General features: G+C 38.3%; 1 protein-coding gene across 1 annotated transcript in view; it reads left to right on the top strand.

Annotated features, from left to right (window-relative positions):
* Window positions 1-27,482, top strand: part of Gabrg3 (gamma-aminobutyric acid type A receptor subunit gamma3) — a 612,827-nt gene that overhangs the window by 31,790 nt on the left and 553,555 nt on the right. The window contains exon 3 of the mRNA XM_045146493.1: window positions 22,599-22,666. Within this exon, the coding sequence (XP_045002428.1) occupies window positions 22,599-22,666 (68 nt within the window). The remainder of the gene's footprint in view (window positions 1-22,598; window positions 22,667-27,482) is intronic.

The raw sequence follows: 27,482 nt of genomic DNA, 5'->3' as shown, positions 1-27,482 counted from the left end.
TCTGTGAACTCACATTTGACTTTGACTTCCTTCTATCCACATGAATTGAGCATCTCTGTTGAAAGTAGGAGCATTAGGGCTTTGTATGCACTTCCTTTTAGACACTTTCTTTTGTGATTCTCTTCAGTAAGCCATGCTTGTTGCAAGGCAAGTGTGTGTAGAGTTTAGGAGTACAGTCATTCATTCTCATTCTGTGTTGTTATACATCTCCCCACATTTCCAGGCTAGCACCAAGTAGAATGTGGGTGGAATGGGAAAGTGAGGTGATGTGACACTTCTCTTGTGGTCTGCGTACTGTAAGGTAGTCTTTGAATCAGGTCAAATCATTTGACCAGTAAAAATCTGATTTAAAAACAGAGGACAGAAGGGGACACTTACTGAAATTATAGAATCTGGTTAGGATAAAACAAAGTTAGAGCCGGGCGTGGTGGTGCATGCCTTTAATCCCAGCACTCGGGAGGCAGAGGTAGGAGGATCTCTGAGAGTTCGAGGCCACCCTGAGACTACATAGTGAATTCCAGGTCAGCTTGAGCCAGAGTGAGACCCTACCTCAAAAAACCAAAAAAAAAAAAAAAAAAAAAACAAAGTCAGTTTTGGCTGGAGAGATGGCTTAGTGGTTAAGTGCTTGCCTGTGAAGCCTAAGGATCCTATTTCAAGGCTTGATTCCCCAGGACCCACGTTAGCCAGATGCACAAGGGGGCGCGCATGTCTGGAGTTCATTTGCAGTGGCTGGAGGCCCTGGCACGCCCATTCTCTCTCTCTCTCTGTCGCTCTCAAATAAATAAAAATTTTGAAAAAAAAAGTCAGCTTATTTTAAGGGTGTTTCAGTATTATTACCTTATGCATTAGTTTTATTTCAGTGTAGAGAATGCCTGAGATATCTAATTTATAACAACAAAAATTTTATTTGGGCTTATAATATTGGAGGCTTCAGTCCATGATCAGATGGGCGTTTTGTTCTTAGGCCTCTGGTGAGAGAACTAGGTAGAAATAGTGGATGACATAGCATGTAGCAAAGAAAACCACTTATTTCACAACCCAGGAAGCAAAGAGAGAGGAAATGGGGTCTCACAGTCCTCTTTGGCTTATGACATTAGGACAACCCATTAGGGACCATCCCCTGAGAGTTCCAACATCTCCCAAGACTGTCATGGACAATGCACTAATCCTTTAATACATGAGCCTTCTAGAGAGTTTGTAGATCCAAACTATTTTATCACCTTGTGTGATAACTATTGAGGTGAAATGTAAATTTCTAAATAATTACATTGAAAACTTTTTTTTTTCCTTTCACATTCTTAACAGTGAAAGAGGCTCAGCTTTTAACAATCTCCACAAACAAACCTAATCTTCTAGCAAGAAGCATGATTTAAAAATAATCAGTATGCTACTCAGAACATTCCAGCCATTCTGTCATTTAAGCAAAATGAAACAGTAGTGCATATGTTGAAAGCTACTTCTTGAACTCTCACCCTGAGGACATATAGCAGTGTTTGCTGGTGAGCTCAAGCCCAAGGGGTAGAATGTGGCAGTGTTGTCTAGGGCTGCACCCATCACTTAGTTTCTTCTAAGTCCATCCACTTCCCAGCCAGTGGGCTGAGCTTTCAGCATAGCCCTTTTGCTATAAGGCCATTCTGATTTTAAAAATAACAGTACAAATTTTAGACACACAATTATCTATTTAACATTTTTACTCAATGTTTAAATTGGTATTTTAATTAATGAAGCAATCTGCATTGAAGACAAGATTGCATTTTTCTTTATATATTATTTTGCTTTTAATTTTAAAAAGTACTGTGTTGTAGTAGCAGAGGCCAGTAAGTTAAAAAGGAGACATCAAGGGAGGAGAAAGGAAGGGAGGAGGATACTTAATAGGTTGATATTGTATATATGTAATTACAATGATTGTAATGGGTAGATAATGATGGAGAATGGAATTTCAAATGGGAAAGTGTGGGGGTGGGGAGGGAGGGAATTACCATGGGATATATTTTATAATCATGGAAAATGTTAATAAAAATTAAAATAAATAAATAAATAAATAAAATGTATTAAAAAAAGAATCAAAAAAAGTACTGTGTTGTAAAAATATGAGATTCATGGAGAACTATTAAAATCAGCATTAAAACCAATGCATGCCCTTTATCAGACCCTATTAATGTGAATATTTTCTTAGTTTTTCAAACTTTTATTAAAAATGTAAATATAATGAAATTAAAGAGTTTCATATTCTTTGCCTTTCCAAATAACATTCAAATATTTCAAAATCTATAATCAATTGCTTTACATATTTTTATTGCTCTATAATTGTATTTGGTTTGAAAGTCCCATTATGAAAGTTTGCATCAATGCATCAGTGTTTTTAGACACCACTTGACATTTGTACTAATTATCTGTTGCTGTATAATAAATGACCCAAAGATTCCGTAACTTGCAAGGGTCAACAGTGAGCAGCTGGGAGGGCACACATATGTTTGCTAAATAGTGGATGCCTGGCAGGACGCTGCCCAGAGGAGCTACCTTAACTTCAGTGACCTCGTCCTTCATTACCCTATATTCAGTGTCCTGAAAATCAATGCTTCATGTATTTTCTCTGACTTCAATTGTTGTAAATAAGTCAGTCCAGTTCTTGTTACTCTGTTTTGGGTGGAATCACAGGCCATGAACCTGGATGGATTTTGATATTGTGACCTATTACTTCTTCTGTACTTTTGACCTTTAATTAGTTCTAGTGATATGGACTGAGGTGGCCATCCTTAGTGTGTTAACACAGTAGCAAGGAATTTGGATAAGGCCTCAAAAAACTTGCTTAGGTGTCTTGTTTTGTCACTTCAGTGGTATCCTTTGCAAAGGAAGAAAGCAGCAGGTAATAGAGTTTATGGCTAATGTCAGTATATTATGACAGCTCTTTTGAGATTTAAATTTGAAAAGCATAACCACTTGGTGCCTAGAATAAACGTTGCTTCAATGTCTCTACTTGCACTAGCAGGGTACAGAAGCGATCATCTACAAAAGTGTCTCTTGCTTTTCAGTTCCAGGTCAAAAGCTTAAGCAGAATGAACAGAACAATGGTGAGAGGAGTGGAGAGTGTGTTCTGAAAACTCAGGGACTCTTGCCTGAGCTGTGGGCTCCATCAAGGAGTGTGTTTTCCAAAAGTAAAGTTATGGAAAATATTTACTCATCTGTTCTTTATAGAAAATAATTCAGCTACTATTCCCTCTGTTACTGGTGGTAAATTGAATTAACCTCAAATATTCCTAATACCTGGGTTATTTAAAAGTAACTCAAGAACATCATTATAGGTCTTATATTGCTATATATTATATATGTCATAAAATATACCTGAATTGTTATAAGCATTATTAATAATTACACATTATATTAATCATGAATATTAATATTATATGAAACATAAAATGATATAAAAAGTACATTCATGATAAGTCTTTAAAATATATAAGTACATATCAAATTACTGAGACACATTAGGACATAGTCATTATTTAATATGAGTATATAGTCTTATTTAAGACAGTTAAATGCAATGTGAGTAGTAAAAGCAGTGCTAAAGTCTGTTGTAAAATTAAGATTCAATTTTCTTGCCAGAATATGCACCATTTTTAAAGTATATTTTGTGAGACCATAACCTGTAAGGGCACTCCTGTGTCCATTTATGATCATAATCTATTTTATGTCATGATATATTTGTTTATTCTCACTATTCAATAAAAATAGAATAAATCAGTATAAGCCCTCTTGCTTCCCCAATGACTGGTAATAATGTCATTTTTTAAACGTTTTGATTGCATATTCAGATGAAATAAAGGAAATGGAGTCTATATGATGAATGTACTTATGAGTTCATGCAAGTCGGAGTAGGAGTATGTGTGGAGATCACAGAACAGACTTGGATGTCAGTCCTTGCCTCCCACTGTCTTTGAGAGAGGGTCTCTTTTTCACCCCTTGTGTGTGTCAGGCTAGTTGGTCTGAAAGCTTTGAGGAATTTTTCTGCCTCTGATCCCCACCTTATCTTAGAAGGGTTGGGATTGCAGATGCTCCCTGCTGCATATGGCTTTACATGTGTTCTGTGGGCAAAAATATAGTTCATTACATTTAAGTGGAAAGCATTTTTGTTCACCATGTCATTACCTTAGCCACAAGGGAACAATTCTTATCAGCCAAAAAATGTGCACATACCCTTAGTGCTCATTCTAAGAATATAATGAACAGCTGTTCTTTCAAATGTAGACAAGATAGGAATATTTTTAATAATAATCACTCAGAAATTCAGTCAAGAGTGAAAACTGGGGTTCAATCACTGAGACTCTGCTGTACTGGAAGTTGGCACGCCTTTGCTTCCTCTATAAATAAAGCTAATTAATGTGGCTATTTAGTGAAATTCTCATATGTTTGCTTAAACATTGGATTCTAGTAGCTTTTTGCTGTTTGACATTTTTCCTACACCATCTTGCCAACTATTTACAAAAGCACAGTTTTCTAAGTTGGAGGGAAAGGAAAGAAGATGAAATCAACACAATAAATGTCACTGTAAAGCAATCTCTTTTGCTGGCTTTTGGGTCACCATGAGCTGACACTTCACTGCTGTTCTACAGTGGAACTCATCTGGTGGGGTGGTAGATGGCTCTAACTTGCCTTGTCAGCAAGAGGCTAAAGTAGAGGAAATTCCAAACTCTTCTCTGATCAGTACAGCAGTGGATGCAGGGCATGGGGAGCATTTGCAGAGAAGAGTTCAGAAGGGGTAGAAGGTAAAAGGAAGAATAAAGCAAATGTCTGTTCAGACTGGCCATCCATACTGCCCAGAAGCAGTGGTCTCCTTTGCCATTTATGCTTACATACATAGAAGCCAGCTGGAGAGTCTTTAGGCTGGTGTAACAATCCCACATTCAAAGAGGGTCAGTAATGAAAACAAATCATATAGTTTGCTTCACAGCATAAGAACAGGGTCGGTAGAATCATTCCCTGTTCTGTGTGCTGATGTCCTCTTACTAAGTGCGTTATGATATAAATTAGAAAATAATAGTTCTACCAAACTATTTCTGTTTTATCAAAAAGCATAAATGTTGAGAAAGCTATTATATTCTAATACACACACACATACATACACTGGATTCCACATCCATGGACTCAAGCAACATGGATTAATTGTATTTGGAAAAACATTGCATCTGCGCTGCATATGAATGGATTTTTTGGTCATTATTCCTTAATCAATACAGTTAAACATATTCCACAGTATTTATGACACATCAGCATTATAAGTCACATAGAGATTATTTAGAATACACAGTTGGATACATGTAGGTACTATGCTAACATTGAACAATTATAAATAAGAGACTTAAGCATTGGCAGATAGTCTGTTTATGTGTGGGTATGTTTGGAAATTAATCCAGGTAGAGGAAGGAATTTATAGAAGGCAGAGGAAGGTTTATAGTATGCATTTTTAGTTTTCCTATGTGTTTGTTTGCTTTGGATTTTTTAGTCTTCTTCCAGCTCATACCAATATTTTATCAAATACTCTGCAAATGCTAATGAATGTTGGTCTTAGAGCTAACACAGTTCTCATCCACAAGGCAAGGTCTAAGGTCTTAGGGTTAAGACTGGCATCATTTGGAAGCCCTATGTTCCAAGTACAGTACCATCAGTTCAAAATTGGATGCAGATTAGGATGGGCATACAGAAAGATATGGCCATGCTCCTGTGATTATGATTATGCACCAGCACAGAAGTATTTCCCCAAGGTGTGAGGCTTTCTACAGTAGGAATCCTATGTTTGCTTGCCAACTTCTCATAGTTCTGAATGGCTACCAGTGCTTAACGTGTTGCATACTTAAGCTTATCTCTTTCATCCTAGGCTGTTATATTGAGCATCTAAGGTGCTATTATGTCAGATACCTGGAACTGTATTCATTTTGCCCTTACCCACACACCTTCCCAGGAGCCTTGCCCTTGCCAGCAAAGATTTTCCATCATATTGCTCAGACTAAAGGGTTTTAACTTCAATAGCCAGAATAAACAGCTAATTAATTATTCTAAAAATACATTAACTTTACTTGAATCGTTTTAGATATAACAAATGTGGTAGCTTCATTGTGGTCAATATAATATTCCTAGACATGTCTGGATTTAAGAAGATCCAGGGCAGCATGAGGTTGGACCTCAGGAAGGATGGAGTTAAACTAAATTCTGACTGCCCAGCTCCATAGCCTTGAATCATTTTCATGTAACTTCCTGCTTCCTCTCTGTTTTAGTTACCTTCTCATTACTGGGACAAAGGCAGAAAATGTTGAGCCTAAAGCAGCTTATGGAAGAGAAGGGTTATTTCAGCTTATAGCCTTGAGGTAAAGCTTTATCGTGGTGGTGGTGGGGAAGCATGGCAGAGCAGATACCTGGGCATCATACCTTGTTACAGCAGCAGAGGAAGGACATATTCTGAGTGAGCCAGCCCAGAACACTCAGTGGGCTAGGCTAATAGATGCAAAGGTCAACCCTTCTGCCCAGTGACCCACCTCTGCTACCTATGCTGTATATCCCAAGGCTCTGTTTGCTGGGGATGGAATATGAAGCTCAATCTCAAACACTTAAAGCTATCAAGGATGTGTAACATTCAAACCACCGCATTCCACTGTTGAAAACCATATACTCATGATGCAAAATACATTCAAACCAATTTAAAATGTTGCTGTATATTTACTAGTCGTGGCACAACTCAAAATCCAAGGTCCAAAATCTCTTCTGAAACTCCAGGCAGTCTCATAACTGTGAGTCTATACAATCAAAACACAAGTTACATACTTCCAACACATAATGCCACAGAATAACCATTCCCATTTCATAAAGTCAAAATGGGGGCACAACAAGGAAAAATTTGGCCAATGGAAGATTGAAAAGCAGCAGGACAAGCGATAAATAGCACAGTTCCATGTACAGCATCTGCACACCTGCAGATTGTCATGCATTGCTCCAGAAGGCTTGGCTAGTACTGCCCTGCAGATGTGGCACTTGCTTTCCTGGTAGACTTACCCAAGACAGAGTGAGCAGCTTTTCTTGGCAGCCATCACCTAATCCTGGCATGTACAAAATACTGGGTTCCTCATTGCAACCCATAGTTCATCCTCACACCTCTATGCCCTGTCCTCATAGGGCCTCCATTCTGGGACTTCAACACTGTCCCACATTACCAAGTGGCCATCTCCAAAACTGTGTCCATATTCGGCCCCTCTTTTCTGCATTTGTCATATTTCCAAAACCAGTACCAGGTGGGCTACCAAATTTGTTGGTCTGGGTTGGGGGAGGGAGAGAGAAAGTAAATTTGAGGAGAAGAAAGCTCCTTGAACATTCTTTCAGTCCCTCTCGACTCTCCTCCTACTGTCCCTATGAAGGCTGATCCTCAACAATAGTAATCTCTTAAACAATTGCAATGAAAACAGTCTCTGTGCTTGGGACCGAAAACTGCTCACATTTTTCTGTGCCATACTTCCTGTCTTTCTGCTCTGTATTTTCCTCTGCCAACCATACCATTCCATTAATTTTAAATTCAACTTTGCTTAAATTCTCAGGACACTGGCAGAGCAGCTAAGCTTTTTATCAGATCATATAAACTGCTTCTTACCCAGTCCCAACAGTCTTTTGTCCCCTCTAAAACCTCATGGGCTGAGCCTTCATAATCCACATTTCTCTCTGCATTTAGTAATGTTAAACTCTGATGAGATTAGTGTATCAATCTCTGTTTGTAACACTGTAAGGTATTTCTAGTTCAAAGTTCCAAGTCCTTCCATATTCCTCCTGCAATCTATTTCAAGAACCATACAGTCAGGCTTATCACAGAAAGGACTATATTCTTAGTGCTAATTTTCCATTGTAGTGACTTTCTCATATACCCAACTAAAAGCAGCTTATTGGAGGAAAGGGTTTATTTCAGTTTACAGTCTTCAGGGGAAGCTTCATTGTAGTGGAAAAGCATGATAGAGCACATAGCTGGACATCATATTCTGTCACAGCAGAAGGGAAAGGGAAACATCTGAATGAACTAGCTATGAACACCCAGTGGGCTAGACTAATAATCCTGAAGGTCAACCTCTAATGACAAATATCCCCCAGCAAGGTTCTACTTCCCAAAGGCCCTACCAACTGGAGACCGAGTATGAGGTTAATCATAAACACACAAGGCTATAGGGAACATCTTATATGCAAACCACCATACCCTCCCTCACCTTTTATGTCTTTGAGGTTGTCACTGGCCTTATTCCCACTGAATCCCTTAAATCTTTTCCTCTCCATTTAATGACACACCTATGTCTCAAATTACTTGCCATACATAGAGGCCCTTCAATTTAATCTGCATTCACTTCCTCATTCCCCTATCCCAAAAATGTAGCCATTGCTATGACTCAAGCTGCTTAAACACTGTGATTCTCAATCTTAGTTTAAATTCTGTCCACTATATTTACATTTCAATACTCCAATTCATTTAGCCCTTTCAAAAATACTCTCCTTACAGCTATCTGAAGACACTTGTCACGTACTCCCTAAAAACACATTTCTTCCTCTGCATCAGTGAAATATGTCTTCCTCACTAACTAAGCCTTCCTGACTTATCTTTTTTTCTCCTGTAATACAGATTCTCAGCTATTCATTAAGTTATCTTTCAGCATCTCTTACATAAGATTTCATTTGACAGCAGTACCAACCTTTGTGTCCTCAACCAGTAGCTCCATGTGGTAATAGATATTTATTTTCCAAAGGCATTGCTTTGGCCTAGATTACTTTACTACTCAGATCTGCATTTCTCATTTGTGGCCTGGAATTTGAAGCCCATAGCTATTCTAGAAATCTTTGAAGTTCACATAAACAGAAAATCCCAGCTGTGTGGATGACCAAACATCTCCGTATAGCTTTTCACTACAGCCAGTGTAATCTGGATAAATTCATTTGCCTTTCTTGCTAACATTTTGTAACATAAATTTCAAAGCTCTTTGTTGTTCAGTACTTTTTATAGTGATGCATAATTGCATCATTTCTGGACACAGTTCACCTTTTTCTTTCTTACATGATATATGCTAACTAAGTTGAAGGCAGTGGAGTGGTCTGGAGATCATTACCCACATTCAATGGTACCCATTTCCATGCAGCTGTATCTGCTGTCTGGCAGCATGGTTCTTACTGTTTTTATAGTTTTACTTCCCTGCCATGATGGTTTATATTGGTTGTCAATTTGACAGGACCTAGAGTCACCTAGTAAGTGAGCCACTGGACATGCTTTTGAGAAATTATTTTGATTAGGTTTATTGAGATGGGGAGAGCCACTATTCCATGGGCTAAGATTATGGGCTATATAAAAAGTAGAGAGCTTGCTTAGTAAGAACTAACATTGGTGATTTTCTGCGTCCTTCCTGTGGACTGAATGTGACCAGCTGCTTCAAGCTCTTACCACCATGCCTTCCCCACCATTATGGGCTGTCATCACCAAGTGTAAACTGAAATAAACACTTCCTCCATTAAGCCAATTTTTTTGTCAGGTATTTTGTCTCAGAAATAAGAAAAATGACCAATACAACCACTATGCTTCCTCTATAAACATAAGAAACTTTCATGACACGTACAATTTTACTAGAATATATTACTTTATTTTCTACTCAAACATGCATGTTGTACTTTATTTTCTTTGCCATCAGAGTCTTAAGGAAGTATACCTAATTTGTCTTTATTTCTCTTTGCATATTTGATTGAATTAAATGCATAGTATCTTATAACTTTGTAGACTGCCTGTTATGGCACTCTCCATTCCTTCCTGAAGACCCAGTCTTCCATATTCTATGATTATTAATATGATGAGGAATTTTAACCTATTTCTTAGAGTGCAAACTTGATGGAAATGAAGCCACTCAGATTTTATTCTGTTGGGCAGTATTTATTTCACATTCATTTGAAAGACTTTTTGGTATGTTATTATGGATTATTCATTTTCTTTTAGTGCTTGAAACATCTAGCATCACTGTTGTATGGACTCTTTTTCAAGAGACTCCATTTTGAACATTTTATTTCTTTATGTATGTCATATATAGTTTTGTTGTTTATTTTAATATTTCTTTATTGTTTACTACTCTTTCAGCAATTTGATAATGTTATTCTTAGATATGGTTTTCTAATGGTATTTATTATTAGGATTTGATGAATTTCTTGGATGTATACTTTGATATCATTCATCAAGGATTTGTTTTTGTCAGATCAGACTATGTTATCAAATAATTGTGTTTTGTCCCATTATCTCTTTTGATAGAACTCAAATTACCATGTATTCTCTTCATAATACAGCCAATGTTATCAGGCCATGTGTTTATTCGAAACCAATTATGTCAGTGTTGTATCATATGTGGGGTAGAATGGCTGCAGGGGCAAAGTCCTGCATCCAAGGTCAATTATCTTACCAAACTCTATAGTCACCCTGTCTCGGTACCTGGTTTCACTCTTTCATAGTATTAACACTATCAAAATACTTAGTTTTTTTGATTATTTTACTTGATTCATGCCTATTTACTCACTGTGATATGAACTAAGATCCTCAGACTCTATGTATGTAGCCGAGTACTCATGATGGGACAGAATGAAGATCTGCAAGTGGCAAGGCTCATATTCTCAGGTATGTTAGTTAGCTTTCTGTTAGTGCACTAAATACTAAAGCCAATTAATTTGTAAGAAAATAGTTTATTATGGCATATGATTTTCGAAGTTTCAAGGGCATGGTGAGGTAGACTTACTTATTTCAGACCACTGCTGGGAGTGTCAGATGGTAATGGTGAGAAGTGCTAGAGGATCAAAGCTGCTTACCTTTTAGTCAGCATACTAACAAGAAAGAGAAAGAAACCTTGAGGAAAGGCTTTGCATTTCATAACATTCTGAGCTTCCTGAATTTCAGCAGTTTGATTCCAGAGTCTTATGGGTCTTATCTCTCCTTTCTCTAGAGGGGACTATTTCCAATCTGAGGAAGCAGCTACTCAAGAGCTTCCTTAATAGCAACTAGTTTGTTTTCCATATATAAATAGAGTTCCCTGCCTTGCTTCTGCTCTCTATTTCTAGTTTCATTCCCTTGTAGTTAGAGGAGAAGATGATTTGTCTTGTTTGTTAAGTCTTGTTTCTGGCGTCTTTTTTTTTTTTTTTGCTGTAGTTTGGTGCATGCTCCATTTTAATTCTTCTATTGTTGAATAGAATGTTCTGTAGAGATGTCGTATGTAAACTTGATTGATAGTCTTATTCAAGTTCTATTTTCCCTTGATGATTATTCTGTCTGGTTGTTCTATCTAGACTGAAAGCAGGTATTGAAGTCTCCTACTATCATTGTATGACTGTCGGTTTTGCCCTTCATTTCTGTCAATGCTTACTTTATATTGTAATTTAGCAGGAATGCCCTGGGTGGGAATAACTCTTTTGAATAAACTTTTTCTTACTATTATGTCTGCGACTATTAAATGAGTGAAATCTTTACCCAGTGGAAAACACATTATGATTTTGAAAGACTTATTTAGTGAAAGCATAAAAATAAAATTCTTGCTGTTTAAGTCAGTTTTCTGTAAATGTCATTAAGAAGATCAGATGATGGACAATTTTGAGAAGGACAGCAGTAGAAGAGCAAGCTGGTGCCAGGACAGGTACTGAGACAAATTGTCTTTTTAGATTTGTAGCTTTTATAAGTAAACTTACAGTACCACACATACCACAGGTGGTAAAGTCCAAAGCTAGAAAGGGAGTGGGACTCTGGAAATTTGAGGAACAAAGTGAGGTGACCCTTTTTTATGAGTTCCCAGGGAAAGGGGTGTGTGTGGACACAGACTGCATGAGAGGAGTCTCAAAGAAAATGCAGGACAGTAGGATATAAAGAAAGCCTCTGGGCCTGCATGGTCTCTAACAGGAAGGGGCTGTTCTGCTCTTGCTCACTGCAATAGTGAGACAGGCAGAAAGGAACTAGATCAAAGAGTAGTTATAATTTAAGTTTGCCTTGGGCAGCAGAGGGCCTGGGCTTTCTGGCCTGACCTTGGCCCTGGGTAATCTAACCACCAAGGTGGGGATCATGTCAGCTCTCTGAAAAGGACAAGGCTACAGGAAGCAAGGCCTGATTTAAAACGCTGCAGCTCCTGATTTATACATATATCTCAGAGTCCTAATATTAATAAGTGCATATATGTTTTTATAATTATTATATTTTCTTGGAGAATTGACCTTTTGTCATTCTATGATGGTCTTCCTTGTGACTCATTTTGTCCAGTCTTTGTCTATTCAAAGTATAGTCACCCCTTCTGTGTCTGGGTCCCATTTGAGTGTATGCCTCTTGTAGAGAGTATTTAATTGGATCTTTCTTTTTAATCTATACAATCAATCTATATCTCTTACTTAGCATTTCAATACATTTCTATTTAAAGCAATTACTGATAAGGAAGGACTAACTATTCTTTTCTGTGTGTAACTTTCTTGCCTTTCCTCTCTTATTGCCCTGTTTGATTTTTGAATGATATGTGGTGATTTTCTTATTTTGCTTTTGAATATATTTTACTGACATTTTCTTTGTGGTGATTATATGCTTACATAAACCATATTAAAATTATTATAATCTATCATAAACTTCAAGTTTATTTTTATTTACATCTTAGAGAGAGAAAGAGAGAGAGAAAGAGAGAACAAGAGGCTGGGGGTGGGGGTAATGGACATGCCAGGGCATTCAGCCTCTGCAAACCAACTCCAGATGCATGCACCTTGTGCATCTGGCTTATATGGATTCTGGGGAATTGAAGCTGGATCCTTTAGCTTTGCAGGCAAGTGCCTTGACTTCTTAGCCATCTTTCTAGCCCTATTTTAAACCTTTAATAGCATAATTTCAATTGTGCTTAAAAGTTTGGCTTGTGGCCTTTGTACTCAGAGGCCACTAACTTGCTGCCCTGCTAGTGTCAACTTTAAATTCAGAAAAGACAGAAACAAGTCCCTGTGGCAGCTCTGTCAATGCCAGAAGCTTAAAAATACTTCACTCTTTTCTTGCCTCCTTGGGGAGAGTTGGAGGGTTAGTGATTTCTTCTACACCTGCTATGTCAACCTAGAGTGAGAGACTGACAAATAAGTTCTGTAAATTTTGCCAGTGGTATGTTTGTGCTTAGCTGTGTATGTGCCAAGGGTACAAGAATCTCTTTGCTGGATTCTCTAGAGGAGCAGAACTAATAGAATGAATTGGTATTATAAAGGAATTTATTGAATTAGCTTATAGGATATGAGCTTGGAAATCCAACAATAGCTGACTGCAAGGTTGAGTATTAAGGAACCTGGTAGATGCTCAGTGCACAAGGCTGGATGCCTTAGCAGTCCCAATCTGGTGCTGATGGCACGAGGATTGCAGGAGAGCCCTTGGTCTTCATTCCATGTTGGAATGCTGATGAAACTTGGTTCCAATGTCCACGAAGGACAGCTGAGACAGTATAGATGTACACATTAGTGAATACCAGGGGCAACTTGAAGGGCTGCTCATTCTAGAGAAAGGGCTTCCTCCCTCAGTTCATCTTTCCTGGAAACACCCTCTATAGGCATGTCCATTACTTGATTCCTAATCTGGTAAGTTAACAACAGAACATCACCCTCACACTGGGTTATGGATTGCTCACAGAGGTAATTGTCCACAAGTTGTCATTATGCTGGTGTCATCACGCTGGAGTAGGAGCTAGGGCTTCCTGTTTCATCATCTTGATGATGTTACTTTGTTATCATATTAGTTAATTACAGTGAGGTTTGTTAAGTATAGGTTACATATACTCTCCTCGGTCTTTTCATTCCTTAAAGGTATAAGGCAGACAGGCTTTCAAATCTGTAGTGGATGGAAAGCTTTGCTCAAGAGTGCACTTTGATCATTGTTATTTCTGGCCAGACAGAAAAGGTGCTATTATGAAAGGCACTGTAACACTTGCCTTGTCAATCATGAGGGACAGAAGCATGGATTAACTAGATAAATTCAGTTAATTAAGAGACATTTAATGGATGTAGCCACTCTTCCTGGCCAAAGACTAGTGGAAACTTCTCTCGAGTTGATGATCATCATATCCATGGGATTTTGACTTGGCTTTCAGTAAGTACTAGCTATGAGTTCTCCACCACTGAGTTTATCCAGTCAGAGAGCTGTTGATTACCTGGTTAGGCTGTGTGCCACTATTCTCCAGGTGTGCACATCTTGCCCAGCTGGTTGATCTAATAGCTTGCAGGATCCCCTGCTTATTGATACTATTGATACTCATTACCACCCAGCAGCTCACATAGCGCATTCCAGAACTATGAGGATTAGCCAGCAGGGAGTGAGTAGCCAAATTTCCAGCACCCTCCTGTGTCCATGGCCTGTGGAATTCAGGAATAGGGTCTTACCATTTAGCTCTGGTGGGTAACCCAGTGCTTTGGCTCAGGAAACTTTGAAGAAGACTGGGTGGAAAGATTGTAAGAGGCACAAGATGGGAAGGACTATCCTGAAGCATTCTTCTCCCTCAACAGAGACTGACTAATATATTCATAACCCCATGGTGAATACCAACAGCCACACTGAGGAGGACCTTAGTGGTATGGAGGTGAGGGAGAGGGGACATAAGAGGATAGCACAAGGGCTATGGGACCAACATGAGATTTGTTCATATAGTAAAGTATATAATTAATAAAAGAAGCCCTTACCTTTTCCCACTATAACAAATACAACTAGTGGTTAGGAAAAGTTTCTTCACTGTGTTTATAGATGGGAAAAATCAGCCGCAGCAATTTTAAGTTACTTTTCTTGGTAACATGACTACATTAGGATCAAATCCCTACAATCTTAAGACTTAGCATATGTATTCACTAGCTTTTGTTCTTACCATTAAATTATTTCAAGAGGTAGAAATTTACAGGTTGTTGGACACCTACCTGTCAAGATTTATGACTCAGAACTTTGTCACCACTGTTGCTTTTATTCTCTTGAGAATGTGAATTCTTAAGCAGTTTAGTAGCAATTTTTTTAAAATTTTTATTTATTTATTTGAGAGCGACAGGCACAGAGAGAAAGACAGATAGAGGGAGAGAGAGAGAATGGGCGCGCCAGGGCTTCCAGCCTCTGCAAACGAACTCCAGACGTGTGCGCCCCCTTGTGCATCTGGCTAACGTGGGACCTGGGGAACCGAGCCTCGAACCGGAGTCCTTAGGCTTCACAGGCAAGCGCTTAACCGCTAAGCCATCTCTCCAGCCCAGTAGCAATTTTTATGAGCATTTTTTTTTTGCAACACATTGTGTGTATCAAATCAGACTCACAGTGATATGCTAATGACCTTTTCCTGGTCTTTGTAAACTCCCACTAGTCTGTGTGAGGTCACTCATTGAAGGATGACTGGGATGAGAGAGAGGCCCACTGAGTTGGTTCCTGCACTTCTGGGATTAGTGGAAGGGATTAAGTGTAAAGCCCATATTTAATAATAAGTAGTAAGGAATGGGGAAGATATGTTCAACATATAATATATACCTTTGTGTAAATTTAAGAAAAAATTTAACTTAAAAATTAAAAATTAACATTGAACCATAAAAAGTGAGCCCAAATAGAAATTTTACAAAAAGTATTTGTCTTGGGCTGGAAAGATAGTTTAGCAGTTAAGGGGCTTGCCTTAATAGGCAAAGGACCCAGGTTTGATTTCCCCAGGACCCATATAAGCCAGATGCACAAGGTGATACATACATCTGAAGTTTATTTGTAGCAGTTAGAGGGTTAAGCTATGTTCAAATTTCCTACATTTCTTAAATGTTTGATAGCAACTTATAATTCTTTAAAAAAAAGAAATTTAAAATTAATTCTATAATATTTTATGACAGACAATTTTAGGTACAAATTAATTCCAAAGTGACCATCAAAGAAAATCAGGATGGAGTTAATTGTCTGATGAGCTCTTCACAGAACTGTAGTGGGGCCTACAATACTGACGTCTTGACATCAGTGTTCTGATAGTCAGCTGGACTAATAAGTTTGCATTGGGCCAGAGACTTGGCAGATCTTTTATAACTAACCACCATTGGCTTTTACATTCATCTTATCCAGTTCCTCTACCTGTTTCCCCAACATAACATTCTCTAAGGTTGGAAAAAGTATTTGAAAACAACTTTACTAAGTTGTTATACCAAAATTTAATAAAAGCCTTTACTATACCCACTTGGTCTCTAAGGCTTATATAAAATAATATAACTTCAGGGAACTCACAAAGAATATTTGTGCTGCTGCTGATTATAATTCTAAACTTATAAGAGAGTCCCTCTAAAATCTTTGTTCCTGCTAGTAAGGCTGTAAAATCCAGATAAGTGTCCCCTTACTCTGCTTTTAACTTCCTGTCTGTGGGACCAGAATGAAATTATTGGCTGATTAAGTCTACTGATCCTTTTGTTTGAGGGCATCATTAGTAGGAGGGAAGGCAGAAGTGAGGGGAAAGTATGTGATGTGGTCAGGGACCACTCTACTTAGTGGCAGTTGGGACTGGCAGCATTCTCTTTGTTTGTACTCAGTGCTTTCAGCTATTGAAAGTACCCTTTATGTTTCAGTTTTATTTATCTTTGTAAGCTCCTGAGATTTAAATCTTTATTTCATCTTTAATCTTTTCAAGGAGGCAGCAGATGCAATATCTAACAATCTTTTCTGTGTCTCACTCCAGCACACCTCACTGTCATAGTTGTAAACTGCCAAGTAACTACTGTTCACTGTGCAGCAGTCACATTGCCGTCCAATCATGAAGTGGTCTCCACAGTAGCACATCTTACACCGAAGTCCCGAAGCATAGATGCTATGAAACTTCTCAATACTCCAGACATTGTGGGTGTGGAGTCCAGTGTAGTCATGCAGGGTGTGCCAATGACCATGTGGGTGTACTAGGGGTACCTGCTCCTGGGGTCTCCACTCCTTATTTCTATTACTTTCATCTGGGTGATAAATCATTTCTAAAATATTTTCTATGGACAACCTTAAACGCTTGGGCTACTCCCTCCACCATATACCAATGGCTGTCCCTAAGAACTTGCTATTATGTACTGAATCCCATCTATTTCAATCTGGGTTATGTCACTACCATTTTCTTCTTCTTTATGCATGAATGAAAGTGGATTTTTTTTCTTTTATAAGACCACTCAGCCTTTGCCTCTCTCTATAGAAGTGTAACTTCTATTGATGCTAATGTGCAACCTCAGGAGTGTCCTTGTCCTCATCTGTGCTTTGCCCACTTGACTCCTTGAGTCAGTTTCATGCTCTGAGAGATATTTAAAATCATTCTTCTTGTTATTGCATTTTGCAAGCTCATGTGCACATTTGATACATCAAAATCAGGTGATATACTAGCCTTGCAGCTGAGCTCTTCAGGAGCAGCCATACTCAGGCAACAGTATTCCATGATTAACTCCTTATGTCAAACTTGAAAAAGAGGAAATGTTGAAGCATGTGTCTCTGCCTTCCAAAGACCTGTGCAAAGGGGGTCAACCTAAAATACAAAGTGGCCTCTACTATGTATGTTCACATAAAAGTGATATGTCTTTGCTTCACAGTTACTTCATGTAAAATAAATTTTCCTGGAGGACCTGTATATGTTCAGGAACCAGTTTTCATAACAGGTTTTAATCAAAAGGTTCACCACAACAAAACCAAATAAATGTGTGGGCCTTGTGGACAAGATGGCTTACCACTTGCACAAGGTGGTGTTCTGGGTGAATTCATAGACTTATTTCCCCTGGGATGGATCCTGGCTCTTGTCTAGAGGAATGGCCGCAGACTCAATGTTTATGTGAAGCTAAGTATAACTTCTCTCAACTTGTTCTGAAGTAATCCATGTATTGTAAACCATGGAGGTACATCTGTGGTTTTGCCACCAATTTTATAGGTCTTATTTATTTATTTACCTATTTATTTATGGTGCTAAGGTTGTGCATGGGGACTGATACATCTAAACTTGTGCTTGGCTACTATGCTGTGCTACTAACCCCTATGTCTATAGTTATAGAAAGAGCTACTGGGGTTTTTAGAAGTGATCTTGATACAATTTTCCATTTTGCCTGGGAAATACCAAGTTAAGATCTGTAATCAGCTTAAACAGGTTGTGACAATCTTTTTACGAGAAAAGACTTGAACTGTCCTTGGTTTACATGGAAACTTCTTTGATCTGGTGGTCCAGGGCCAGGAAAGACAGTAAGTACTGGACTAGTAAGTTTTTTGATGGAGTATTTTGGGTCACTTAAGTATAGAATCACCATTTGCAAATAAGGCTAGTTTGACCTCTTCTTCTCCCTTTTTTCTCCTTTCTTATTGCTAGAGATAAGACATCATTACAACTTTAAGTAGCAATGGGGCTTATCTTGTTCCAGAACTTAATGGAAATGCTTCATGTTTTTCCCCAAGTAGTTTGTTATGGGACTTTGATCTGATAGATATGTAGCCTTTATTGTGTTGCAATATTATTCCTCCATCTCTAGTTTCTCCAATGTTCTAATCATGATGGGATGGTGTCTGTTGTAGAAGGCCTGTTTTTGCATCTACTGAAATGATCCTTAAGTCTATTTATGTGATGTATTACATTGATTGATTTCCATATGTTGAATCATCCTGGCATCCTGGGGATAAAACCTACTTGATTAAAGTGGATGGTACTTTTGATGTGCTGTGGACTTGATTTTCAAAAATTTTATTTTTCATTTTTGTCTGAATTTATCAAAAATGTTGATACATAATTTTCTTTTCTGGTTGTATCTCTATCTGGTTTTGGTATTCCTGTAATGGTGGCTTCATAGGAGTCAGAGAACAATCCTTCCTTTTCAATTATGTGAAATAACTTGAGAAGTAGTAGTTTTAGTTTTGCAAAGGTTTGTATAACTTGTTCGTGAATCCATTTGGCCCTGTGTTTTTAGTTGGGAGACCTTTAATCGCCCTTTAAATATCTTTGTGTTTTATAGCTTTATACAGTTGATTTGTCTCTTCTGGATTTAGGGTTTTTTTGTTGTTGTTAACTTTATTTATTTATCTATTTTAGAGAAAGAAGCAGATAGATAGAGAGAGGGAGAGAGAGAGAGAATGAACGGGCATGGTATGGCCTCAGCCACTGCAAATGAATGCCAGACATGCACAACCTGGTGCATCTGGCTTGTGTGGGTCCTGAGGCATAGAACCTTGGTCCTTAGGCTTTGCAGGCAAGTGTCTTAATCAGTAATCCATCACTAAGCCTGGATTCCATTTTGGTAGGTGATGTGAGTTAAGAAATTCATTTATTTCTTCCAGATTTTCTAATTTGGGGTAACATAGGTTTTTAAAATATGTCCAAATAATTCTTCTAATTTCACTGATATCTTATGTAACATTTACTTTTTCATCTCTAATCTTTTTAATGAGAGTTTTCTCTTTCTGTCTCTTTTTTATCAATTTGGTCAATAGTTTATATCTTGTTTATTTTTTTCAAAGAACCAACTCTCCATCTCATTAATTTTTAAAACTGTGTTCTTCTTTTCCACTTCATTGATTTTGGCCATGATCTTGATTATTTCTTTCTGTATGGCATTTCTGGGTTTGGATTATTCTTTTTCCAAAGCCTTAAAATTGATCAGTAAGTTATTTGTGATCTTTTTCTTTTTAATGTAGGTATTTAGAGCTATAAATGTCCCTTATAGGAATGCCTTCATTGAGTTTCACAAGTTTTGGTATGCTGTATTTTCATTGTTGTTCAGTTCTAGGAATTTACTGATTTCCTAATTGATTTCTTCAATAACTGATTTATTATACAACAGTGTGATGTTTACAGGAGTCAGCGCATTTTGCATTGCTTCTCAAATTGTTGATTTCTAGCTTTATTGCATTGTGGTCAAATATAATACCAGGAATAATGTCAATTTTCCTGAATTTCTGCTTGCTTTAATCTACTTTAGAGGATGTTGCATGAGCTGCTGGATAGAATGTGTATTTTGTAGAGTTTGAGTAGAATGTTCTGTAGGTATCTGTGAAGTCCATTTGTTACATGGTATTGTTTAGTTCTATTATTTTTTTCCTTATTTTCTGTTTAGATACTCTGTCTATTGATGATATTGGGTAATTAAAGTCATGAACTATTATTATGCTCAGATTTATTTCTGATTTAAAGTCTAGTAGATTTTTTTATAAACTTGGTGCAGCTGTGTTTATTGCATATGTTTTTGATTGTAATATCCTCATTCATTGTTCCCTCAATGAGTGTAAGGTGGCCTTTTTGTTATCTGTCTTGAATACTTTTGGTTTAAAGTCTATGGTGGCAAATATTAGTATAACCACACCTGCTTGTTTCCTATTTTCATGTTCTTGGAGTATCTTTTTCTTTTCTTTTACCTTAGGTCATGTCTGTCTTCAATAGTAAGGTGGGGTTCTGCTACATAACACATGGGTAGACCCAGTTCTTACTCAGTGTGTAAACCTGTGTTTTGACTAGAGAATTGATTATATTGATATTCAGAGTTATAAGTGAGAGGTGTGAAGTTAATGCCTGTCAAGTTGAACAATTTGTTGTTTTCTTGATTTTATTTGTTTTTTCCTGTCTGTTCTAGTTTTGATTATTGTTTTCTGTCCTCCTCTTGCCTTTTGAATGTTCTTCTTGTTCTCCTCACTGCAAAGTATTCCATGTAGCATTCTTCAGAGTTACTTTGTTACCTGATCCAAAGGCATTATCCTGACTCTGGTTGAAAGAGCAGCTTTTGAAAGCAGCTAACTCCCCCCAGCTTTTGTGCACATTTGGTATTTGTGTGTATATTCCGAATCACCAAATTACCATCTCTTAAACATTTATTGCATGATAGTGTTCAGTTCATTCTTCATTTCCCAGTTTAATTGCTGAGACTTCATGACTGAAGGTCATTTTAATTTTATGAGATTAAAATGCTATAAAATGTTAATGTCTAATAAATACTGTGAGAGAATAAGAAAATTCTTTTACAAAAGTCAGTACCTCATTAATTGACTTCAGACAGCTTTCTGCATGGCATAATCAAAGATTATAAAGTGTGTGGAGACAGAACATTTGGGATCTGATGAGACAGAAGAAAGATGCTCCTTACTATTCATAGTAATTAGTAAACCCTCATTGGAGATGAACACCGCACTTATAAAAGTGAAGCATCATGTGTGTAGTTCATAGAATTGTGCTGGAGCTTTTTGTCACAGCTCTTTGAAGCTAGCATGACTTAGTTGTACTTAAAGATGTTAGAGAAGTTGATTCAAATTAATCACCATCACCAATTTTGTTTCATCTCATGAAACTCTGAAAGTCTTTGCCAAGGTGGCAGTCTACTGGATATGCAATGTTATAAGAGCCTGAGAGCTTGCCGGCATCACACTCAGTTCCAGAAGTGAAGGACAGATTTCATTTGTGAATGAACAGCTATTTAGCAAAACTGAAGGAGGCTCATTGAAATAATTGCAGAAGCAACCAATCTTGTTTCCATAGAAACTTCATATGGAAAGGTTCATGAGTCATGTTGATATTCCTCCTGGGCATAAATATCCCAGAATTGGCTGTTCTCTCCTTTGTCAGTCCCTGCATGATGACAAACCAAACTTCCCCCCTTCTGAAGGCACTGGCTACCTAACTCAGGCTCTGCAGGCTTCCTGTCTCATTACTGGTATTGCTCGGGAAGAAACTAGTTTTCTTTAAGCTAAATTAGCCAATTAACCTCTGATGCACGCTGCTGGATATCACAACTTCTGCTCATAAAAATTACATTCCCCCATGCTTGAGATCGTAATGCTTTGACTTAACTGAATTGCTCTTCGGTTTTGACTTGTAGAGGTGCCTTTGTGATAGGCATGTGTTATGTGTGTGTCTTTAAGTCACCAGCATCCAAATCTCAAGATATGTTTCTAGTTTCCTGTAGCGTAGGAACTAGCTAGAAATTTGCTTTGAGTTGCTTTGCTTTAGAACAATAGTATTTATCCATCACTGATATTGTTTATCATCTGTATTTTAGCTTTATAGCAAAACATTGACATTAAACAGGCAGAAAACATATTTTACCTAATTTCTTTGCCATAAAGTCAACTTAAATAACATCACACAAAATCTTTATAGTCATCTGTCACAGGCAGTTTGCAGTGCATAACTGATTTTTTTTTCCTGGAGTTAAATAAATAATAGTAAGACTCTCCCATCCTTTTAGAGTTTTAAGAAGAAAATCAGGGCATGCTTTTTTAAAAAAAATATTTTTATTTATTTATTTGAGAGAGAGAATGGGCAGAGGAAGAGAGAGAGAGAGAGAGAGAGAGAGAGAGAGAGAGAGAGAGAGGACAAATGGACACACCAGGGTCTCCAGCCACTGCAAACAAACTCCAGATGCATGTGCCACCTTGTGCATCTGGCTTACATGGGTCCTGGGACATCTAACCAAGTTCCTGTGGTTTTGCAGGCAAGTGCCTTAACCATTAAGCCATCTTGCCAGCCCTGGGCTTGATTTTTAATGCAAAACAAATGCAGGAGAAATTCCACCCACCTGTTTTCAACATTGACTTTTGAATTGTGGTCTCCTTTGGCTCTGTGGCATAAAGTATTAACAACATTTATTTTTCTCCACAGTAAAGCCAACTGTCATCGATGTGGACATTTATGTTAACAGCATTGGTCCTGTGTCATCAATAAACATGGTAAGAAACACTTTCTGAGCTGTGGTGGTCACATCTCTTCTTGCTGGCACCCTCATTATCTGCTTGTGGCTCATCATGCAGGACTGGAACCCACAATTCACTTCACGCTTATATTTTAAATGATGTGGTATGAAAAGTGTTTTGTTTTAAAATTTGTAAGGGGTATTTTTGACCTCAGCAGGTTTTAAGGTACATTTTTTTTTTTTGAGACAAGACCAACAGTTTTTTTTTTTCTTTTTATGTGAGAAAGTTTGAGAAAGAAAGAATTGACATTCCATGGCCTCCAGCCACTGTAATCAAATTCCAGACCTGTGCAACCCTTTTGCACATGCGCAACCCTTTTGAGATTGCATCACTATGTGTCTAGCTTACCTGGGACCTGGAGAGTTGAACATGAGTCTGTAGGCTTTGCAGGCGAGCACTTTAACTGATAAGCCATCTCTCCAGCCCTGTGAGGGACATTTTTTTTAACCTCAGCAGGAAGCCCTTGCTCTAAGCATTCAGAACTGCTCTTAACCCACACTCACCTTGTCCACATGTATTACAATATGCAAGTTTTCAGATATGATTTTTTTTTTTACAGCTGTGGCCCTCGGCTTTATCTGACATCCTTAACATTAGGGGTGCATATGAATGGCATTCTATTACATTTAACTCCTCTGGTTCAAGATTTGAGGGATCTACCTTTTATAGTGTTCTCAGAAAAGGACCCAAGATTTCCATTTCAAATGTTGTCTTGAGTTTGGAGTCTGAGGGTAAACCAACTACCAGTGATTTATTTGCTTCAGGAATAAGCATTAAAAAGTAAGTAAATGCTTTCTCTGAGTATGTGGTCTCCAGAGGCTTCTAAATAAGCCAAGCCTAGGACTGTTTAACATTTATGTATTCCCCCCTCTGGGGAAATGGGTTTAGCTGCAGAGCTGGTACTGGTGTTTTAGAATATTGTTACAAACTAGACACATCCCCTGCTAGGAACATGAAGGATTTCCAGTATAAGCTTTTCATTTGCCACAGCAGGTGATGTCACCAATGCCCTGTGCCAGTGCCTTCCGTGTGCCCACTGTTGTACATTTGTCTCTGAATGTGGGAGATATGTGAGATTAGGGTTAGGGAGAAGCCAACATACTTAATGTACATGTCTTCCCATTGTAGTGTTTCACAGATGGAAGTAATCCCTCCAAGTCAGTAGCAAATTATTTCTTTTCATTGCCAAATATTAAAAGTGTTCTTTGTTGATCTACAAATTTCATGTAAAGGTGAAGTGTTGTTTTCAAGCCACCCATAATATGGCTGACTTACTTAAAAAATATTTAGGGTGAAGTGTGTGGCTCACTGGTTGAATGTCCTCTTAGCATGTTTGAGGCCCTGAATTCAAGTGTGTCGCACCAAAACCACAGGCCAAAAACAAAACAGCAATGTCCATGTCATCTATAAGTGAGAGGAAAGAGGTGAAATGAACAAAAGAGTATTGCTTTACACAACCTTTGGGCTGCATGGCAGTGTATTAAAATCAAAATGTGAATGTAATTTTCCCTTAACTAGTAAATAATTCCTTAGCCGACTGTGCCAGAGAAGTCATTTCCTTCTGTAAGTGTTCCTATGCTTTGTTTGCTTACCTTTGTTCTACAACACTGTATTCAGCACCATTGTGCCTCAGGCTAAGGGAACAGTTGCTATAGATGCATCATCACACAATCATTTCTGCAAGGGGGCAGTGCATTTGCATACTTGGAGATTTTCACCATTTCAGGTGACTTGAAGACCTGCTTTGTGTTTAGTATTTCTCTTTCTCACTGGAGTTGTTGGGAAGTTCGGTGTGAAAATCAAATATGGAGACAGAGTGACTAAGTGACAGTCAGCCACAAATAACAGCAGCTGGGTAAAAGTAACCATGCTCCTAGGCCAGGAATGTCCTTCAGGAATGTCATAGAATCACTTGCCTGATGAGCCCAGGTTGTTGGGGGCAGGAAGCCTGACATATTCCCTTAGGAGCACACATGGAGGTAGCATGTTACTCATTTGGAGAATGGTACTCTGGACTGAGGCCTCAAGACTTGGGAAGACTGGGGCTTCTTCCTGGGGTTTGTTTTAAATAGATCCCTGCTTTGAAGAAGTGTGAAAGAAAACCTCTACCTGAGACTCATGAAGATTCTATTTCATGAGTTCAGTGCAGCTTTTGTAGGATCCTTTGCCCCTTTAAGGAAACCCAATGGCATGACAATGCTTGGTGGACGTTAATGATTTTTTTTCTTTTTCTTTTCTTTTCTTTTTTTTTTTTTTGAGACAGTCTCATATAATAGACTGAGCTCAAACTCACTATGAGGCCAAGGATGACCTGATCCTCCTGCCTCTGCTTCCTGAGGTCTGGGATTACAGGCATACCACCTGCAAGCTGATTTTATGTGGTACAGGGGATCCCACCAAGGGCTTTCTACATACTAGGCAACCAAACTATATCCCCAGTCCCAATATCAAGGATTTCCATCTTGAACTCCGGCCTTTACACCTGAAGGTAAGGAATGACTTCAGCTGAAATGTCTAGAGGCACCAAAGGGAAATGCATGGGTCAAGTAGCATGTGCATACTGAGCTACATTTCAACAGGATTTGCAACATAAGGATTTTCTCAGTTGATAAAGAAATTGCTTGGAAATCTTGAAGCTTCTTTGAGTCTGAATGTTCTTCTTCCTAAACTTTCCTGTACTACAGTGAAAAAGTGGATCAAAAAATGTGGTTGTTTGTTACTTTGAAAAATTGAAGCAGCTTTCTGGGAATCAAGCTGAACTTTGACAAGTATTTTACTCTAGAAATCGTGACATATTTTATGTCAGTTCTCAGTTGGGCTAAAAGTGTCTAGGTCACTCTTATATCTAATTTCATGAAGAAAAGACAAGTGACACTAATCCACCTCAGGCAAGGGCTTGTTTAGAAAGCATACACAAATTTATCAGGCACGGAGCCTGTGATCCCAGCATTTGGGAAGCTGAGGCAGGAGGATTATGAGTTTCACACCAGGCTAGGCTGCATAATAAGCTCAAATAAGCCTGAGCATAGGGGGACCCTGCTTCAAAAAAAAAATACCTGAGGGCTTGGGATGTTTCACAGTGTTTGCTTAGAATGTGCAAGTGCCTGGGTTTCACACACACGTGTAATTGCCATGTTCTTTGTGGATAGATCTCTTTTGCTCTGGGTTACACACACACACACACACACACACACACACACACATCATTGCCATCCCCCCCCCCCCCAGGAAAATCTCTGTTACTCTGGGTTCACACACATGCAACTGCTATGCTCCCTGTGGGTGTATATCTGTTGTGCTGTGCTGGGTTACACACACACACCTGAAAGCCATGTTCTTCATGAGTAGGTCTCTGTTGCTGTGGGTTCCACATATGCATGTCATTGCTGTGTTTACTATGGGTAGACTACTGTGTTACTCTTAGCTTACTTACTGAATATTTGCTGCAGTGTGTTGGTCACAGTTCTGGGTTCAGGTGAGGAAAGATGAGGAAAGTCTGGCTTTGAGCGAGGAGAGGCAACTCCACAAATGCCTCCAATTATAGAGTGAAATTAGATTCTGTGCTGTGCAGTATAGAAGTGGGAACATCCATGGACCCTTAGGAGACCTCCAATGCCTCCTGAGGCACGGTTCACCAAGCTGCTCCTCTGAGAATGAGGATTTGATACCTTTTCTCTAAGAAGACTTCCGGGAGGTGAGAATGATGGGGTTTCTGCTCACATGACCAGACACTTTGCATATATGATGTCTCATGAGAATTTCAGAAGACTAAAAAATGCTTAAATGTGATACATGAAATTTGCGATCAAGAAAAGGTGTATGAAAGTAGAAAACACTATAAACAGATATTGAATATAATAAAGAAACCAAGAAACAGAAAGTATATGATAGAAATTTTACAAATTTAAGAACTATATTATAGGAAAAAGCAACATTGAAAAGTGTGTCAGGGTTAAGGATATAAATTTTTATTGTTTTTTAAGCATATGGCTAATTCTAATAAAACTGTAAGATTTTCCATAAATAACTACCTAACAATTGGAAAATTAGGGAAGACAATGACTCATTTCTCTTTTTGTCCCTATTTTAGATTTTTTTTTAAAAAAAAAATTGGTACTGAAGATTCAGTTTCAGACAGTTGAGTGGGCATGTAGCTACATTTCAGTCATGGACTGTCATGTTTGTCCTATAGCTGTCTTTTCCTTTTCTCATGCTATGGGATGGGAACCAGGGTAGATCTCCAGAATGATGCAGCAAATAGCCTGGGCTCTGCGGGAACTTAGAATCTCAAGCACATGGCTTTCAAGCCTCAAGTTCTGGCCCACATTTAGCCAAGAACTGAAAAAAATCATAGACTCAGGGAATAGTAAGTTGTAGATGATTGGTTACAGGAGAATTGAGGCAAGAGGGGAGAAAAAACAGGAAAGCTCCCAAGCTAAGAGAAGCTTGGAGGAAAGAGGAAAAGACCAAAGGAAAATTTCTGTCACAAATGGAGGCTTGGATCAGGTCCAATTATATGAATTAGGCAGTTAGAAAGTGAGCATCCATGCCAAGTTCTAGTTCTGATTGGCTGTTGGACTCAGGAGGAATGCTGACTTGGAAAGGGCTCTGCCCACAGGTGCTAAGCCCATGAAAAGCTGAAGCATAAGGAAACTGCCGCTACTGTTTATAGCCATCTCGGATGAGAATAAGTCAGATGGCCTTTGGCCCTGTGTTTCTAGATGGCTACCTATTAAATAAAAAAGCAGCTACCTTGATCCTAATCCATTCTTTACTTATTCAGGACATGAAG

The sequence above is a fragment of the Jaculus jaculus genome, chromosome 3 (genome assembly GCF_020740685.1).
Source record: "Jaculus jaculus isolate mJacJac1 chromosome 3, mJacJac1.mat.Y.cur, whole genome shotgun sequence".
In the NCBI taxonomy this organism is placed as follows: Eukaryota; Metazoa; Chordata; class Mammalia; order Rodentia; family Dipodidae; genus Jaculus; species Jaculus jaculus.
Note: the sequence above shows the minus strand (reverse complement) of the source record. Positions and strands in the feature narration are given on the sequence as shown.